The sequence below is a fragment of the Trichoderma gamsii genome (genome assembly GCF_001481775.2).
Source record: "Trichoderma gamsii strain T6085 chromosome Unknown Scaffold_8.2, whole genome shotgun sequence".
Classification (NCBI taxonomy): domain Eukaryota; kingdom Fungi; phylum Ascomycota; class Sordariomycetes; order Hypocreales; family Hypocreaceae; genus Trichoderma; species Trichoderma gamsii.
In genome coordinates, this window is record NW_020171345.1 from 455361 (window position 1) to 469429 (window position 14069).

The 14069-nt window shown below is 50.9% G+C and overlaps 4 protein-coding genes across 4 annotated transcripts; 2 read left to right on the forward strand and 2 right to left on the reverse strand.

Moving 5' to 3' along the window:
* Window positions 1–592: 592 nt before the first annotated feature.
* TGAM01_v203108 (hypothetical protein) lies at window positions 593–2856 on the forward strand (the record flags this gene model as incomplete). Its single annotated transcript, XM_018802465.2, has 4 exons — window positions 593–781; window positions 838–1385; window positions 1460–1602; window positions 1658–2856. The coding sequence occupies 4 exons, from the start codon at window positions 593–595 to the stop codon at window positions 2854–2856; spliced, it is 2079 nt and encodes a 692-aa protein (XP_018664383.2).
* Window positions 2857–3291: 435 nt separating this feature from the next.
* TGAM01_v203109 (trypsin) lies at window positions 3292–4187 on the reverse strand (the record flags this gene model as incomplete). Its single annotated transcript, XM_018802466.1, has 3 exons — window positions 3292–3595; window positions 3650–3855; window positions 3930–4187. The coding sequence occupies 3 exons, from the start codon at window positions 4185–4187 to the stop codon at window positions 3292–3294; spliced, it is 768 nt and encodes a 255-aa protein (XP_018664384.1).
* Window positions 4188–6566: 2379 nt separating this feature from the next.
* Window positions 6567–8516, reverse strand: TGAM01_v203110 (hypothetical protein; the record flags this gene model as incomplete). Its single annotated transcript, XM_018802467.1, has 5 exons — window positions 6567–6931; window positions 7008–7648; window positions 7719–8054; window positions 8140–8240; window positions 8307–8516. The coding sequence occupies 5 exons, from the start codon at window positions 8514–8516 to the stop codon at window positions 6567–6569; spliced, it is 1653 nt and encodes a 550-aa protein (XP_018664385.1).
* Window positions 8517–11512: 2996 nt separating this feature from the next.
* Window positions 11513–13780, forward strand: TGAM01_v203111 (hypothetical protein; the record flags this gene model as incomplete). The annotated part of the gene is made up of 1 exon (XM_018802468.1): window positions 11513–13780. The coding sequence occupies one exon, from the start codon at window positions 11513–11515 to the stop codon at window positions 13778–13780; it is 2268 nt and encodes a 755-aa protein (XP_018664386.1).
* Between the last annotated feature and the right edge of the window lie 289 nt (window positions 13781–14069).

Consider the following 14069-nt stretch of genomic DNA (forward strand, 5'->3'; position numbering starts at 1 on the left):
AAAGCACCTAGCCTCGCTGCTGCAGGTGCCATTAGGCATGCGGCATCCAGTGCCGAGCCGGAGATCTAGCGCTAGCCATCCGCCTACAGCGATTTGAAGCTGCTGAACATGCATGTACCAGTACACGTAAATCCGCGTGGTGATGCGGGGCTGTTGCAGCCCACCTTCATCTCTATCTTCGCACTCTCAACTGGATGAGTGAGTTATCCAAGACCGTCGGCCTCGCTGTAATCATCACTAATTTGGTGTTCCCAATGCGGCGATAGACTCATATTAGAGCCGGCATCGAGTGTAACATGACGATAAGATTGGTCGCTTAGCTCAGCCCGTCAGAACCTCCCACCCAGGATGAAGTCACTTGCAGAGACGCAGTGAGTAGCGAGTCTTACTCATATGAGAGTTGAGCGCTGAACGCTGACGGCTGCTTCATCTTGAAGAGCAAGATGGCAGGCAACTCAAACGCACTGCAACAGTGTCGAAGACTTGCAGAATGCAGTGCGCCATAACGGCCCTTCGAGTCCTTGCCTGTCGGGCAACCGCTCTGTCTGCTGGAAGGTGAGTTTTGTTGTCAGGTCTCAGAAATGGTGGCATGATGTTGACGCCTTCCGCAAAGGTCTTTCTTTTATCCAAAGGTGGAGATGCCACTGAGTTGAGTTGGCCTCAGCTACTTCGCGAGAAGCGAGAGCTGTATAGTGAACGCCGTGATCACTTTCTCAGGTTCATTAAGCATCCCGAGAGTCTGGCTGAGCTGACCGTTGATCCTTTGGCCGATGACCCCAAGGTGAGCAGAAGCCTCCAGACTTAAACATTGAGTCATAAACCGCTAATTCGGTCAAGTCGCCCTGGAATACCGTTCGCGAGGACGAAACTATCAGGGTAGAAATCCAGCAAGACGTACAGAGACTTCCAGATGAAGCAACTTATCATGAAGATTACATGCAGCGCATGATCTTGGATATTCTGTTCGTCTACTGCAAGGTAAACCCAGATAGAGGCGGCTATCGCCAGGGCATGCACGAGCTCTTAGCCCCGATCCTGCATGTCGTCGAACAGGATGCTCTAGATCGCGCATTGATATCTGGCAGCGATGACGAGAATGACCTCGAGGAGCTGATGCTCGAAACCATTGACTCTTCTTTCATTGAGCACGATGCGTTCATCTTATTCTCCCAGCTAATGGAGCACGCTCAATCCTTTTATGAGGTCAAAGATGCGCCGGCCCCTGCTCAAACACCCGACGGTCCATTTCAGTCTCGGTTTCCAGAGCAAAGCTCTGCCATTGTCGAGCGCAGCAAATTCATTCACGAGGTCTGTTTACAGCAGGTTGATCCCGAATTAGCAGCGCACCTTACAAGCGTCGAGATACTGCCTCAGATATTCTTAATGTAAGTGTTATAATCTGGCTTTACTTGGGTAGCTATCCTTTTACTCACATTCATGGATGCTAATTTGATGAAAGTCGCTGGATTCGGCTTCTCTTCAGCAGAGAATTTCCATTTAATCAATTTCTTGTACTTTGGGACACGATTTTTGCCGTCGATCCCTCCTTAGACCTGGTAGACCTGATTTGCTGTTCTATGCTGCTGCGTGTGCGTTGGCAATGTGAGTTCCTGCTTCCTTCTCAAAGTCTCTTAAGTCGCTCTAACATCCAAATTAGTAATAGAATCTGATTACTCTGTTTGTTTGCAACTGCTTCTCAAGTATCCACCTCCTGATCAACAACATGGACCTCATACGTTTGTCGACGATGCACTCTATCTCCGAGATCACATGAATACACTCGGCGGAGCAACCTTGATTAAAAAGTATTCAGGAAAGCTTCCCAAAGTTTCGAAGAGCCCTGAGATTCCTGAACCCACGGGCTCACCGTTTGCCGGATTTGATTCCTTCCGCAGAAGGGGCTTTGGGGTGAGGTCACCGATTCGCTCGCCAAAATTTCTCCAGCAACAGGGTGGAGTAGAAAACATTTTCCAGGGCATGCTGGAAAAGAGCGAAAAGCTAGGGATCAACCAAGCAGTACGGGATGCCGTGGGTGAATTCAAGCGAAATATGCAAGGCCTTAATGAAGGACTATCTTCGCCGCATCAAAGAGGCTCCTTAGCCGATGACGTTGCAGCAAAGGCTTTAGCTGCCATGGAGAAGCGAAATCAACAACTAGCGAGCCTTCTTGACGAGACGGTTCTTAGTCTCAAGGCGCTGTCTCTGTCCAATCTTGAAGATAAGGCCAGAAGCTTGGATCTAATCGAAGTTGCCGCAGCCAAAGTGCAATTTGTGCAAATATACCTACAGGACGCCTCTCTATCCATCCCAGCTATGGACGCAGCTGTTAATGAAGAGCCTCAAGCCGTCCCTGAAAAGAAAGAGGAGAGCAAAGTCAAGAAACCTTCCTCAGCCGAAAAAGAAAACCAGCCATTGTCGCCGAGGTCATCTACTACAAACGTGTCCACACCAAACTTAGCTAAAGCGCCATCGATTTTGCGCGAGTCAAAGAAACCTTCAAAAAATAGCGACTCGCTTTCTGCATCAACAAGCATTACAAAACATGAGACAAAGTCAGACACTGTATTGAGCGAAGTCCGTCCCAACGTTCAACCACTTGTCTCAATACCTACTAGATCAACAATAGCACAGTCTTCATTCTCGTGGATGCTGGAGCCGGACGAGTCCGGACCGCCACAAACCCCTGTGGCCAGCAAATCACCGACAATTCAACAAAAGAAGCGCATGAACAATGCGAGCCGCGAGAAGAATGCATTCTTATTTGGGGAGGGATTGTCAGAATCAAGCGAAAGGGATCCCCTGGGATCTGGTGACATCTTCGGGCTGGAGCCGATGCAGAGCCCAAAGGGGAAGTAAGTCATAAGATGCAGCACGAGCTACCTTTTTATGACTTTTGTTGAACATAAGGATATAAGCGACTGATTTCTAAACAAATTGATCCTTTTCCTGCATTTGCCGAAACACATCTTGGTTGTATTTGAATGGGAATCATGAAGTAATGAATCATAGACTGTCTTTGACTGGGTGAGCAAACTATCGTTTTCTGCACGCCAAGAACACATCTTAGAGAAATTAGGCGGCTATTTTTTTACTCAATAATCGTATATGCAACTTTTTTTTTATTCAACTCCAAATCCTATATACTCCAACTAGTTGGCCAAGGGGTTTTTTCGCTATGAAATCAGATCCGCCCATCGCCCCAGCTTTATAACTACCCATGTAGGTAGTCCAAAGAGAGACCAGGTTCCCTGCACCGCCCATTGAAAATAAAGATTTTTTTCAAGTCACCATTTACAGGTGCTGGTTGACGAAGGTCAAGAGGGATCCGAGTCTGGTGTAGACACCGGCGAAACCGGCCTCAGCACAGCCCTGGCCCCAAGAAACGAGACCCTGAAGAACGCCGTTGGAGTCGACGATGGGGCCGCCGGAGTCTCCAGAGCAGGAGTCCTTGCCACCCTGTGACAGGCCGGCGCAGAACATGTTGGTGGAGATGATGTTGCCGTACTCGCTGTTGCAAGAAGAGCGGGAGATGACGGGGACGGAGACCTTGTTCAGTCTTGAGGGGAGCGAGTTGGAGTTCTCGCTGGTGGTGCCCCTATTACACGATTAGTATCAAATTCAAATAAAGGACAGCCGATGAATTGCTTACCAGCCAGCGGTGGTCAAGGTAGTTCCGGCAGCAGGGTCAGAGCCAGAGGCGGGCAGGGTGGCGTAGCCAATGGTAGAGCTGGTCTGGATGGGAGAAGACAGCTTCCAGACGGCAACGTCGAAGTCGGGAACACCGTTCCTGGTGGTGTATGAGGGGTTCACGGTGATACTTGAAACACCAACCTGGGTGCCGCCAGAAGACCAAGTCTATAACACCAAAGAACGGTCAGCAATCATGGCTACGCGTTATGTTGTTCCAAAAAGAGATGGACTTGACTTACGAGAGATCCAGCGCGGACCTTGACCTGAGAGGCACTGAAGTCGACGGAGCAGTGGCCAGCAGTGACGACGGTGTTGGCGTTGACCAAAACACCACCGCAGAAGTGAGAGCCCTGAGAAGACAGACTGACGATGTAGGGGAACTCGCCGGCAGCAGCGGTGGTTCCTCCAACAATCTCAGTGCCACGGGGCTCGATGGCAGCTCCCAGAGCGAGAGCGGGCAGCATAAGAGCTGAAACAACTGCGGAAGCGGGAGCCATTGCGAGGGAAGAGGATCTGAAGTCTTCTTAGGATGAGATGAAGTTGGTTGAGAGCGGTGATGAATATCCAAAACCCAACGAGAGGGATTCATCCCATATTTATATATAATTCGACACGGGGTGAATGAGGCTCCGTGCTCCATGCTCCATGCTCCATGCTCCATGTTATCTGGCCTAGGAAGTATTCCGTCTATTGCCACGGTATAGACTCTTGACTGATACCCCAAAGAGCATACCGACGTCCAAGTAGCCAATCCGGTTGTACAAAACATCTCCTTCCTAAATCGAAGACCGCAGCAAAAGCATAACTGCATGGGCTTGCAAAAGATCCAAGGTTGGAGAAGAAGAGGCCGAAATTAGAAGGCAATGGGCAATGGCATATCATGGAGGACGCGCTGCTACTGGTTAGCATACCTTGCAAGGCTATGCAGATGGAGACGTACGAAAGAGAGACACAGCCCAGGGGGCCCCCGTCGCCCATTGATACTGAACACGGCCAGGCAGAGAGAGAGACCAGGGAACGATCAATACTAATACTAGTGCTAGCAAACATCAACACCAAGATAAGCGCCCATATTTGCTATACAAGATGCAACGCGGGTCCCCAGCTACGCGTTGGAACAACATCAGCACAGGTCATTCGGCCGGCTCCGGCAGTTTCGAAATAGCCAAATCAGCCTGCCGTATCTGTAAGTTGCTTCCGAGCTCGATCTCTGGGCTTGAAGCATCTCGTTCGTTGTGCGACCTTCTGGATTAAGCTGCCAAGACCGCCTAAGCTTGATAAAAAGCATAGAGGCCCCCCCTCCTCCATTAAGGCATTCAACTTTCAATACAATGAAAAAAAGTGGCGTCGCGATAAAGAAACCAACCCCCGGTTGCGCGGGGTAAATGAGCCCGAACTGTCAAGCTGGGATAAAGTAGAAACCGACGGTTTGAAAAACATGGGTATCCCGTTCTATCAATGCATGTGTTGCTTGCCTCTGTATGTACTCAATGTTGGTTCCTTATACGAAGTGATCAGCAGGAGTCATACCGTTAGTTGTCGAAGTTTCTACCAACGCCAACAGGCATTCACGTAGTATTAGGCACCTAAGGAACAACTAGCTGATTCCTTCTTGATGGCTGAGCACAAAGATTGTAGCATCGGCGGCCTGTTATTTCTGGACCTCAGCAAACAGTATCATAAAGGCACATGCATTATCGAAACTAGAAACTAGACGGGAACAAAGGCGCCACGGTAGTTGGCACCTAATTAGGCAACTCGATATCGGCCGCCGGCTAGATTGGCTTCGGAACAGCGCTCGATTGTGACGGGCGCCAGCTTCGAAAAATGATGGGACACGCAGATGGCGCGAGATTTCAGAAGTGCCTTTGCCCTTTACCGTACTTGTTCAAGTCAAGTTTTTTTCGCTGATGAATCCTACTTCGCTTAGCTTGGGCATGCGGCACATTTTAGCCTACATTGTCGCAGTAAGGTTAACTAACTATGGCACTTGCAGTTGAAGCATATAATTAAGATTTTAAGGTACGGTAACCTTTTTTTTTTTTACTGTGGCGCCGGTAGTGGTTTAGTATGGAGCAAAATCCCCCCAGGTCCAAACAGGCCGAATATCGGAGACAAGTTCAGAGTAGCATTGCGCAATCGCTCAAGAGAGAAATAGAATAGGAAAGACAGAAAGCTAGCAGCGACAAGCTTCTTCTCCCATCGCCAAGGTTGCAATGCAAGATGGGCGGACCAAAAAAAAGGTCCCGCCAAGACTTTCGTCATTGCCTTATGCGAGCGACCGGGAGAAAAGGAACCTTGAAGCCTTGGCGAGGGCCCGTTGCTGCCGCTGGCTTGGCGATACTATATATGCGATACTATTGCAAAAGGTTGGGTGAGACGGGCCTCTTGATTGGTGGCTTTGCGGTAAATGGGCGAGATTGCATCGAGGACGGCGTTTAATGACCTTCTCCGAATGACCTGCTCCGAACTTGCCTCCCGCGTATAAGTCGGCCTGGCTTGTGATTATCTGAACGTGAATTGAGGCCGGGGCAGTAATGCTGCGAGTCCTTGGTTCTTGATTCGTGAACAGCATGGAATTTGCCATGGTGGCGCAGTTGGAGTTGATAACGGTGAACCGAAACGGACGGGACGATGTGACCATAACTACTAATAGTTTCTTGTGTTCTCCCCCGTGTCTACGTAAGTGCTAAAGTCTCACCGTTATTCGTATCCTACCAAGCTCGTGTTTATATCTCGTGTTTATATACATGCATATCTGACTACTACATATGTGGAACGGCAACATATAGCTATAAGCAAGAGAATGCGATAGAGGTCTTTGACTTGCGCTCCTTTGCTGTACTCACGCTTACATATAGAACTTGTAGTAGTTCTTACCGCTTCAGAGACTTCTCTTTCACCCAAAATGTAGCAGCGAAGCATCCAAGACCAAAGAGTAGTGAGGGGATGAATGCCGCAACTGTAGCAACTTGATAACTCGCCCGCACCTGTTCAGCCAGCAGTGGCGGCAGCTCTTTGATGACGTCCAGACTCTGGCGCACCTTTTCCTCAATCTGGCCGGCATCTTCACCGATACGAGAGGCGAGTTGTGTTCTGAGGACTTGCTGCAGTACAGCTGAGCTGGTTCCAACGCCGATGCTAGCACCGAGAGATCGGAAGAGGTAGGAGCAAGCAATGGCGACTGCGCTGTCTTCCACCGCGGCGTTGGCCAGGAGGCCTACGAGAATAGTTGTGATACCTAAGAAGGAGGAAGAAAATAAAAAGTATTCATGTCAGCAGAGAGTGTGCAAAGGGCGGCAAATGATGAAACTTACCACTCCCATTGCCCACGGATGACATCGTAAACGACGCTGTCACTCCAACAAGCGAACCGTACCAGGTTGTAACAATCAAAGGTGTCATTGCGAGGAATAGCAGCCCGTAGCTGATAGTGGTGGGCCACCAGAATTTCCCTGTTCTCTTGATAATCCAGCCGCCGGTAAGGGAGCCGCACACCCCCATGGTTGTTGCCGGGATGAGCATTGTGCCACTCGTCGTAGCGCTGAGGCCCTTGACAGCTTGGAAGAATAGTGGTACGAAGAATATGGCGCTCAGCTGAGATGCCATGCCGAACATGTTGACCAGAAAACAAGGGAACAAGTCTCGGCTCAGTATGAGGTGGCCCGGAGCGAATGGGTGCTTGGCTATCTTCATCTCGATGAAGAGGAACAAGGCGGAGAAGACGGGCGTCAGACTTAGTGAGACGATGGTGATGCGATTGGACCATCCGAGATTGGGGCCAGAGTCAAGTCCCGTCAAGAGACAAATGACGGCGAGGACAAGAGTAAAGGCACCGAGGAAATCGACTTGACGAACTTTGGAGACCCAGTGATCATTGAAAGGAGGCTCGAGATCGAGGATGAAGTATACTGCAATCCAGGCTATCAAGCATAAGGGTGCCTGAATCATGAATGACCTATTTTTTGTGTTGTACTCCTATTAGCCTAGGTCCCGCCTTGGAAGGTTTTCCTGTTCACAAATCTTACCATCGCCATCCTAGAGAGTCAGCGAAGATTCCTCCAAGCGGCGCACCTGAACTGCTTCCAATCGCATAAATGATGTTGATGTAGCCCTGCCAGACGCCGCGCTCTTGTAGCGAGACAATATCAGAAAACAGAATCGTCACCACCGAGCTCATGCCTCCTCCGCCAATGCCCGCGAATGCTCGTGCGATGCAAAGCTGAGTCATGCTCTGGGCCAGGCCGCATCCCAAGCAGCCGAGGCCGAAGACGGCGTACGCGAAGAGGAGGCATGCCTTTCGACCAAATATGTCACTGAGCTTGCCGTAGAGAGGCTGGAAGCTTGTGAGCGTGAGAAAGTATCTTTGAATGCGTGTTAGTAGATTGTCCCTTATATCATCATTATGAAGGGTATTGGTAGCGAGATTCAATTGAGAATTACGCTTACGATGTCGCAATCCAGCTGGTGTTGTTCAAAGCCTTGAGCTCGCTGCCAATTCTGGCATAAGTTGCCACCGCAAGGAGCTGGTCAACGGCCACGAGAAAGACCTATGTGGAGTGGAGATGTACTGTCAGCAAAAGGTATAACGTATTCTGGATGAGGCGGTTATATACCCCAACACCAACAGCAGGAAGCAAGACGTGCATCTTGTCCGCCATGGGATGCTTCTGCTGCCTCTCCCCTTCGCCCAGGCTGCCATTTTCGGCATCACAGCGACTGTTGAGGACGCCATCTTGAGGACGAGGCTCGGGAAGAAGCGGTGTCTGCTCTGTTGGGGGCACCGCTGCCAAAGGCCCATCTGCGTTGGAGTCAGGCGATCTCATCTTGGCGAGAGCTACGAGTCAAACCTGACTGCTAGTTGATTCGACAGCAGTTGCTCTTCTATCGGCAGATCGCAAGCTCAATGTGCCGGTCAAGGAAGCATGAACCTCTCCCCATGAGACGCGTTGTCAAACTGTCGCACAAATGAATCGGTGAGATGTGTTGCGACGTAAATTGCCAATTGCCGGAATCAGCAAAACCCCCACCTCGGCTTTTATTCAGCAGGGGGCCTTAATCATCAGCATAATCGCCATGTCTTTCACAAGGCGTTTCCTCATTAAATAAAAACCACGCAAGGAAAAACGAAAAACGCAATCTTGAGCAGATATGGTAAAATACACCGAATGCAAGGGGATTGGTCGCTATCGATACGCCAATTGGCAGCCTGTTGGGGAGAGAAGGTAGGATAACGATTGCTGAATAATGTCCCAAATGCTCGGATTTAAAGGAAGAGGCTATCCAGCATCCCAATTCTGTTATCCAGCCCTCCAGTTTAAGCGTGGGCTGCCAGTATTATCTTGCTATTGCTGCTATTGCTGCTGCTACTACTGCTGCTGCCTACATGTACTACTGGTGCTACTGCTGCCACTGGTGCTATTTCTAAATATACAGTAATTTAGCAGTTGTGTACATGTATCTTGATATGTGGAATGGCCGCCTTGCTGCGCTACAGCTGGGGTGTTGAATAATGAGATTGGGGTGCGGAATTACGTCTCCCGATGTAAAGCGTGCTCTCTGAAATCTTAGACTTCATGTGAATGATGATTACATGAAGTCTGCCTCGGACATTATCTGCATTGTGTTCAATAGTTTTTTCGACTTTAGAGAAATGCGCGCCTTGTGTTGTAGACGTTCCCAATTGATGATGCTCTTTCGCTCGATGTAGACGTGGTAGCCAGCATTGTTCTTTCCACGCCGTGTATCACTCCAACGTCAATCATTATCTGGGTATCAAAGTACTCGGTATGGTTCATACTACCTATGTATGTAACTAGGAAGTTGAATGGTTTGCGATACTAGTAGAGAACAATGCAAGCAGCAGTACGATGCAACAGGCAACAATGATACAGCATAAGATGCCAGCAGACTATAGACTTCTACTCGTGTTCAGGAAAGCTCCACAGTGTTTCCTTGTCAGAATCTGGGGGAGGCCGATTGCCGTGCAGCTGAACGAATAGACATTACGAGTACGTACGACTGAGCAAGCGATTGGTCCTGAACTTGCGGCTCTAATACGCGGCGCAATCCCAAAACAAGTTCTAAAACATCAAGTTTTATTAACCTTGCAATCTGTACATAGTACTGCTGCGCTACGGGTAATTGTGGCCCGGCCACAGATAAAACATGACAGGATGGTGCCAAGAAACAAAGAGAGCGATAACGGTTATTCGTGATATCTGCCCCTTGCTCGTCACAACACTTTCCTAACCAGCTCAGGACTCTCTCTCTTTTTCTTCTTTTTACTGGTAACACTGCACTTCACACATTTTAGGCTAAATACAATTAGATGTTGTTTACAGCACCCTTGTTGTAGCTGTACTGTAGCTCGACTGTTTGGAGTACTTGCATAGCTATAAGAATTGAGTTTTAGTAGAGAAAAACATGTTTTAATTGTTAAATCATCCACCTCATTCCGTCTCACAGGGGAAAATAAAAATAGTAATAGGGAGAGTAAAGCGAATATCAGAGCGCATTTCTCATTTTCAGTCATTAAAAAGAGAGTGCGTGAAAGATACCTACTCTTGCATAAGGCCGCCGAGCGAGAGAGGCAAGAAACAGCTGCAGTTTTCTCTACCCGGCAGCAGACCACGTTTTGGACCCCTGCGCGGCACAGATGAGCCCGTGCGCTGCGCATATGCAGCTCTGCTTGTCCAAATGCGGGGAGCCCATTAACGTTAATTGCTGGCGCTGACATTCATTCCTACGTATCACTTCCTGCGGCCTCGATGTGAAACAGGCATGGTTGTGACGACGCTGCCGACTACTTCCCTGGAAGTTTGATTCCCATTTCTTTGTTGAGTCGTTGTCGCGATTCTCAGCCTGCTCATGCCTTCATGCTATCTTAAGCAGTGCAGTTCCGCAATAGAGTACGGCTACTGCTGCCGACAGTGCCGCATATAATCACTATCGAATCAAATGCTGAATACATGTAGGCGGCTAAGCATGGGCCCTCCGTCTTCAGCGCCGTAATGGAATTCTTCCAGCCAACGACTTCAAGACATCGGTCTCAGTGCCACCTCGTCGAATGTTGTTCAGCTGCCGTCGCCATCTGCATTGTTCCTCTTGCGCTTGATTCTGACATGGCGAGAAAACCGGTCGGTTCATGCGCTAACCTGCTGTAGTGACGTGGTGGCGCCTCTAAGGAGCGTCATTAAGGCGAATTTGGGCCGTCATCAGAGGTCGATCTTGAACAAGTCTACCGAGTAGACGTCTTTATTCGTGCCACGTATGTGTCTCGTGGACGCAATTCGATGCAGCGGTTGATGCAATTCAAGCAAGCAAGGCCGTCTGGTCAAGATGCAGCGTGCAGATTGACTTCATGTTCGCGTCGAGTACGAGCATCGCCTGCGAACAAACGACGCGATGGATGGATCTAAGCAGGCAAAAGCAACCCACATGCACCCATTGACCGACCCCTGGCTAAGACGCCACATGCCCGTTTCATCGGCCTGGCTCCCGCCTTTGGCTGGCGCCGTCAGGCCCAAGTGGTATTAGCCAGGGACGCCCACGGAATCTAAAACAACCTAGGACCGGCTCCTCGTCTCAGCATTTCTTCCCATGAAGTGCCAAATTCTTCTCAATGCGCACTCACGCTCACAATCCACCGGAACTGCGCTGTACCGGCTGCGAAGAGGACTCCAACTGCCAGTCGTCGAGCCACGCAGGGACAAGCTAGCGCAGGTACCGGCAGCTGAGCTGGGGCATCTGGGCAATCTCGACAATCCCCCACGGTCTCGACCGTTTTGCGTCTTTGCGTTTCTCGATTTCGCCGGCCACCATGTCGAATCCGTCCGGTCTTTCAGTCCCTAAAAGCGGCGTATCGCGCTTCTCCAAGGCGCTGCCGACGGTGCCTGGATTGGACGATTATTACACAGACGACGACGGCGAGAGTTATATTGGCAGCGATAACAATAACAACAATACCAGCAACAACATCAATAGTAATACTAGCTACAGTCGAAAGAACAGCGAGTACAGTCTCCCGGCAAGAACCTCTTCGCTGGCATCGCCGCAGTCGACAAAAAACATCCCCCTTCCTCCGTTACCTCCTCCGCCGACCAAGACGCTGCCGCCGACTCCCCAGACCCAGACGAAACCCGGCAGCAAAGTGAACAGCTACAGCAGTACAGCCAGCGCAAACATCGTCGCGGGGTCTTCAATTGCGCCCAGCACGCCTTCGTCGGCGCTGAGCCCTGGAGTTCTAAGCCTCCAGTCGCCCCCTCTGAGTGCCGGATCCAAAATGTCCATCCCGCGAAAGCCCGTCGCGAACCTGAAGCTGCCGGCGCCCTCTCCGCAGTATCTGGCGCAGCCATCTCCCACCTTTTCTCTGTCGAGTCTTCTCTCGGCGTATATGGGAGATGGCGACGAATCGCGCAGCCCGTCTTTATACGAGACCACGACGAGTGTTAGCGAGGTCGATAGGCAGGAAGTCGCAGCGCCGGGTAGCGAGAAGTCGGTTGCGGCTGCGGAGGCTATCAGTGCCATCGCCGCAGCTACAGCTGCCTTTCCCGCTGTTCCCAGCAAGCCCAAGGCCGCAACAGGCGGCAGTGGCTCACTGCCTGCGCGCCCCAATGCCGGCACAGGCACGGGTACAGGAATAGGCGCTGGTGCTGGTGCTGCTGCTACCACCCAGTATCAGCGCTCTGCTGAGCGAGATCTCCCTCCGCCACCACCCAAAGACGACACAGCCGCAGAGCTATCCACGCCATCCTCTCCTCGCCCCGAGATCTGGAAACGCCGTCCACACATGAACCAAGCCAGCAGAGAGCTTCCCGGCCTGACGCTCGACTACAGCCACGGGTCGACTGCAGATACGCAGCTGCCGGCAGACCAGGACAACGCCCAAGCCCCAGCCGAGACGGTCAAGGCCGCAGTGCCTCGAGCACCTCCGTTCGCCGGCGGCTTGCCTGGCCGCAACATTCGCCCTTCGTTAGGGGCCAAGGACCAGCCGCCCCCTGCCGCGCAAACCATGGGAAGCGAAACATCCAAGCTGAAGCAGATTAAAGACAGGCTTGGCTCCCAGCGCTCCGAGTCGGTATCCAGCAATTCTAGTGCAAAGGCTGGCTTTCCGGGGGCTCCAGCTGCTCAGCGGCCGCCAACGCCAGAATATCGCAAAGAAGATGCTAAGCAACCGACCGTCGAGCCTTTTGTTTCTCCCGTTTCTCCAGCAGCGTCTCCTGAAGCTCCCAGAGGTGCCTCTCCAGACTTTGCAAAGAATCTTCCCCCCAAGCCTCCCCAGGGTAACCAGGTTGTCGTTGCAAGCACTCAGCCTATATCTCGAAAAGCGATTACAGTGTACCCCAGCCAGGATCTAACAGCCGCCAAGGATTCATTTCGCCCGCCATCTGATGCAAATAGCACGACTACTTCCAGCCAAGCAACCGTATCACCAGTACTACGCAAAGGTGATATTGCTCCAGCACCAGCGGCTGCACCCGTGCCTGCACCTGTGGCGGCTTCTCTTCCCAACGACCCAGGATCTGCCCGCCCACGTGTTTCGGGGGGCACAAGCACGGCTGCTGTGCAGCCACAGCCGACTGTCATACAAACAGATGTCTCTCAGATAGCGAACCCTAAGCAGAGCACTCCCCAGCCAACGTCGGATCCACGACTGCTCAAGTCGGAAACACAAGGGCTTCTCTATCGGGGCCGTGACGGCACTTTATATCCTGAGATGAAGGTCGAAGGCGAGCCTCATCCCAAGGCCACATATTTCCCGACACAGACGTATTCAAGCTTGCCCAAAGACGGAATAATCAAAGCGAAGCCACTCACCAACACGCATTTTAGTTGCTTCCAACAACACAAGACCATGAACCGCCGAAGCAACAGGAATTGCCCGCTTACCTGCCAAGCTTGCGATAGGGCAGATCTTGAAGATCGCTGGGTGTGCGCGTTCTGCCATGTTCGAATATGCGACGCTTGCCATCGCAAGTTGGGCAACTACCAATGGGATCTTCGCCGGTTGGTAGATAGCCTCGCCAACGCTGGTCCCCTTTCCCAATCCCGGCCAGACACCGCCTCAGGGCTACAGGCAACGTTATAACACCGCGCATCTCCCTAATTCTGCCCGCCACATACTACTACTACCACGATACCCCTATTCCGCCCACGCCCCCTTTTCTTGTCTTTCTCCAGTATTTCTTTTTTTGTTATGGCATGCAATGTTACTGTCGTGGGATCTGGTGTACGAATATCATCATTTACTGTCTTCTTTTCTTCCTTTCTTCTTCTTTTTACCTTAACAAGGATCTGTATCATCAAAGCACCATAAGAAGGAGGCTCTAGTTGGCTCCTCAGTTTTCACTTTCGATACCATTTTCACAGCTTACCCA